Source organism: Gekko japonicus, unplaced genomic scaffold, assembly GCF_001447785.1.
Source record: "Gekko japonicus isolate JY-2015 unplaced genomic scaffold, Gekko_japonicus_V1.1 scaffold75, whole genome shotgun sequence".
In the NCBI taxonomy this organism is placed as follows: domain Eukaryota; kingdom Metazoa; phylum Chordata; class Lepidosauria; order Squamata; family Gekkonidae; genus Gekko; species Gekko japonicus.
This window is the reverse complement of record NW_015173124.1, coordinates 249,436-254,523: the sequence shown is the minus strand read 5'-3', so window position 1 is coordinate 254,523 and position 5,088 is coordinate 249,436. Positions and strand designations below refer to the sequence as shown.

The 5,088-nt window shown below is 46.5% G+C and overlaps 1 protein-coding gene across 1 annotated transcript in view; it reads left to right on the top strand.

The window, feature by feature from the left end:
* The window catches only part of LOC107119468 (vitamin D3 hydroxylase-associated protein-like), a 24,418-nt gene extending 19,330 nt beyond the window's left edge, over positions 1-5,088 (top strand). Inside the window, exons 13-15 of the mRNA XM_015421946.1 lie at positions 1,495-1,603; positions 4,726-4,871; positions 4,960-5,088. Coding sequence (XP_015277432.1) covers positions 1,495-1,603; positions 4,726-4,871; positions 4,960-5,088 — 384 coding nt within the window. The remainder of the gene's footprint in view (positions 1-1,494; positions 1,604-4,725; positions 4,872-4,959) is intronic.

Here is a 5,088-nt window from a genome sequence, read left to right as displayed (position 1 = left end):
CTTAGGGGCTGGCATCTATGCCATCCTCCTTGTCCCACCTACCTGTATAGTCTGTCCAGGACTCTATTCTATTGGCTATGTATAATGACGTGCCTACCTAGAAGGAGTGGGCGATATTGAAATCTAAACCTTTAACTCAAGGAAGGCATCTGTTCAAGGTGTGAAGTTGGCAACCATAAGAACATAAGAACATAAGAGATGCCAATGTTGGATCAGGCCAAAGGCCCATCCAGTCCAACACTCTGTGTCACACAGTGGCCAGAAATACCAGTGCCATCAGGAGGTCCAGCAGTGGGGCCAGGACATTAGAAGCCCTCCCACTGTTGACCCCCCCCCCCAAGCACCAAGAAGACAGAGCATCACTTGCCCCAGAGCCCCTATCTATACCTTGTGGCTAATAGCCACTGATGGACCTCTGCTCCATATGCTTATCTAATTCCCTTTTGAAGCCGTCCATGCTTGTAGCACCCCCCACTTCCTGTGGCAGTGAATTCCATGTGTTAATCGCTCTTTGGGTGAAGAAGTACTTCCTTTTATCCGTTCTAACCCGACCGCTCTGCAGTTTCATGGAGTGCCCACGAGTTCTTGTATTGTGAGAAAGGGAGAAAAGTACCTCTTTCTTTACCTGCTCTTTCCCATGCATAATCTTATAAACCTCGATCATGCCAGGGCAACCATTGAAGTGCAGATGAATCTAGCTCGGTCCCAGGCAATAAAATGGTCATTTGGCAGGAAACTGTCCCTTCAGATGCAAACCAGATATCAGGGTTACGTGTGTTCCCACAGTTCATCAATGGTGGTTGCAAACATACAAGTTGTTGTTTTGTGCTGATTACAATGGCGACACAGCCTTCTTCCTCAGGCTGAGCTGTGTGAGTGCAAGCTCTATTTGCATAAAACGCAGGCAAGGTACCTTCCAGATGGTGCAGTCACAGCATACAATGCAAACAGCTTTCTCCAAACCCATAGGGATCCATAGGCACAGTCCATGTGTGTGTGCATGTTGTCAGCAAACACAAATACATAAAAGCAAATAAGTTCATCTCCCAACACTGTAATGGCTTAATTGGGGAACTGGGCTGCCATCTAGCCTTTCAGTTTATCACCACCTATGCTTAATGTATGCTGTTTTCTATTTGGAGAGATATACGAAATATTAACATGGGAAAAATCTCTTAAGGGGGAGCTTTGTGTAGGATTTTTTAAAACTTGAGAATGCTCTGCTGAGTACAAATATATGCATTGCCTGTCAGATAGGAGGGGTACATGGTATGTTTGTGGTTGCATTCAGCAACCCATACTTGACTGCCAGTGTCTGCATTTAACAAATGGGTGTCTATAGGAGAGTACGAACCAAAGCACAAATTTGTGAGACAAGACCTTCATACACAGCTTGTCTCAGAATCAGTCACTAGGGGGCAATATAGTCATACTAATGCAGATTTCAAGCTGTCTAACCATGTAAAAGCCTCTCTTGCTGTCTTTTCTCTCTAGACTTACCGAGCAGAATTTATTGCTGAATGGAGGAAACTAAAACTCGATGTCATCCTCTGCCCTGCTTTGGGCCCAGCTTTTAATGAGGGCTACCCTGGGAAATTATTTGGTATTATCTGTGTCTCAGTAACATGTGTATCTCCCTTAAATACAAAAGCCGAATGGTGGTGGCACTTCTCTAGAACATTCCACATGCTCCGGAATTGGTTGGCGCCCTGGTGTGTCACTTAGAATCTGGCCCCATCCACTGGCTGCATTGCCTGAGTCTCACCTCCAACATTCTAAACAGTTTGCTGTTCCTCTCCCCACCATAGCCAGTCAGAACACAGAGGTTATTTGCATATGCAGCCTCATTGGCCTTTGCCTCGGAACACAGAGGTCGTTTGCATATGCGACTTGATTGGCTTTTGCCTCTAACATTCTAAACAGTTTGCTGTCCTGAGGTAAAATGTGTCCAATCTCCAGGTGAGGGCTGGAGATCCCTCAGAATTACAACTGCTTTCCAGATGGCAGAGATCAGTTCCCCTGGAGAAAATGGTGGGCTCTGTATCCTTATATGCTGCTGAGGTGGCCCCCGTATGACAGCCAATATGACATAGCAGGGCTTCAGAGCACGGGAGAGGCTGCAGGTGTGTGGGGGGTGGAAAGCTGAAGAGTGAGGGGAAAATAAAGGTAGGTTGATGATTGGCTGGGAAGGAGATAGGGTTGCCAACTCTAGGTGGGAAATATGTGAGGGATGGAGCCTGGAGAGGGTGAGGTTTCAGGAGGCATGGGACCTCGGACAGGTACAAAGCCATAGACTCCACCCTCCAAACCAACCATTCCCTTCTGGGGAACCATCGTTGCCAATCTCCAGGTGAGGGCTGGAGATCACTCAAAATTACAACTGTTCTTTAGGTAGCAGAGATCAGTTCCTCTGGAGAAAATGGTGGACTTAGTGTCATTATACCCTGCTGAGGTCGCCACAGCAAATTGACACTGAGTGTCAAGGCTGGGGCACCTGCCCAGAACCTCTTTCTAGAGCTCGTTGTATTTATTTCCAAAACGAGCCTTTTTCCTAGTCTTGTATATATGAGTCCTACATATATAAATCTGAACTTAGCCTCTATGTAGATCAACAGACCCAGAGAATGGGGCTAGGTTCAGATTGGGGGTATTCATCTGCAGAGCTGGGTGGTTAAATCCCCCCATAGAGGGGTACATAGTCTGCATTTGCACAGTCAATGTACAAGAGCATCCCCATGGCCTGGAAGTGGGCAGGTAAGAGAGCCAGAGCCACTGCCATTGCCATCTGGGGAAGTGTGTGTGTGGGGAGAAGGGTGGGACCAGAGGATTCACCACAGCATCAGCTGGGTAGACAGAGGAGGAAGAGCAGGACCAGTTTGGTGTAGTGGTTAGTAGCATGGACTCTAATCTGTGAGAACTGGGTTTGATTCCCCACTTCTCCACATGCAGCTGCTGGTGTGACCTTGGGTCAGTCATGTGTTCTTTCAGAGCTGTTCTCTCACAAGCAGTTCTTGAAAGAGCTCTCTCAGGCACACCTACCTGAGAGTGTTTGTTGTGGGGAGGGGAAGGGAAAGGGGATTGTAAGCCACTTTGAGACTCCTTTGGGTAGTGAAGGTTGGGGTATAAATCCAATCCCTTTTCCCTTCTTCTTCTATTGCTGCACTTGGTAGATGAACCACTAGCCAAGCAAAGAGGAAGAAGAGGCCCTGCCATTGGCACTGCAAGTGGATGGGAAGGAGCAGGAGTTGGAAGGAGCATAAGCTAGGCAGGCAACGATGCTACTGTGGCCAGGCAGGCAGACCAACAAGTGGTTGGTGGAGGAAGGAAGGGATTGCCCCCTTTGAGTGTCCTGATTCTCTGCTTGTCTGTATGTGTGTGTGTGTGTATAGGCATGTGTAAAAAATCTGCCACCTACTAGAAGCAAGTTGTTTTTCTTTTTAGGTAAAGGTAAAGGTTCCCTTGCTCGAAAGCCAGTCGAATCCGACTCTAGGGTTGCGGTGCTCATCTCCGTTTCAAAGCCGAAGAGCCAGCGCTGTCCGAAGACGTTTCCGTGGTCATGTGGCCGGCATGACTAAACACCGAGGCGCACGGAACGCTGTTACCTTCCCACCGAAGTGGTCCCTATTTATCTACTTGCAATTTCTTGCTTTCGAACTGCTAGGTTGGCAGGAGCTGGAACTAGAGACAGGAGCTCACCCTGTCTTGCGGCACCCGGGTCTTGAACCGCTGAACTACTGACCTTCCACAGCCTGCAGTTCAGCGTCTTAACCACTTGAGCCACCGCTGTAATTTACTCCACTGTAATTGGCTTGCAGGGGGCTAAAGGCCTGGCTGAAGGCTGAGAGTCCAAAATATGTAGGAGACAATTGTTTGATATGACAGTTTTAAATAAGAAAGTTAAATGGGAGCATTTTGCAAGTTGTTGAACAGTACAAGTATGTTACCCCTGGACAATGTGCAGAATGTACCTGGTTTTTTTCATGAGTTCTGCAATTCATTCCTTGATCATTTTCTCTTCTTTATTTCATTGTTTTATTCAGCTATGGCCATATACCAAGTTTAGCTCAGTGTTGTCTACTGTGACTACTAGGAGCTTTAACTGCAGATGCCATGGATGGAACCTGCAATCTTCTGTGGGCAAAGCCTGTGATCCACCACTGAGCCCTCTCTTAGTGCTATTCTACGTATGTTAATTAAGCAACCAGTAGTAGAATTGCCAAAAAAGCCTCCAAATAATGTGAATTAATGTGAATTATTTTTTTTCCCCAAATGGCTACAGATCAGGAGAAACTACATAATTTCCCCAAAGGTGGAACTTTCCCCCTGACCTCCTACAACTCAATGTTTCCACTGTATCAGTGGGGCTATAGTCCACTAGCCTTGCATTGTCATCCCTGTTGCTGATTCACTTTACTGGTTTTATTTTGGAAAGGATATGGCTCAGTGGTGGATCACATGCTTTGCATCTGGCATCTTTCATTAAAGGTAACTGAGAAAGGCCTTGCACTGCCTGAGACTGTAGAGAATTGCTGCCAATCGGAGTGGACCATTCTGAGCCAGGTGGACCAATGGTCAGACTTGGTATGAAGAAAGATAATCTGTTTGCATGAAATTGATAAAAATGTTCTGCATGTGGTTACCGTTAGAATTCATCTGAACTGTGACAAAGGTCTCTTCTGAAGCTGAATCGTACTCATAATGTTTAATAATTTCTCTGGACTTCAGCTGCTACGTCATACACCAATTTATACAATGTTCTGAACTTTCCTGCTGGGGTTGTGCCAGTTACTACTGTTACACCAGCTGATGATGAAGAACTCAAGTACTACAGAGGGCACTATGGAGATCCTTGGGATAAGAGATTCAAAAAGGTTGGTGTACAGTCCCAAAGGTGTCCATACGCTTTTGCCTGTTCTATTTGTATGTCCTTTGCAGTACACACTTTCTCTCTGTCTGCAGGCTGTTGAAGGTGCTGTTGGGCTCCCAGTGTCTGTCCAGTGTGTGGCTTTGTCTTGGCAAGAAGAGTTGTGCCTTCGGCTCATGAAGGAGGTGGAGACTGTTGTCCATGAGAAGAGAACAAAAATATGA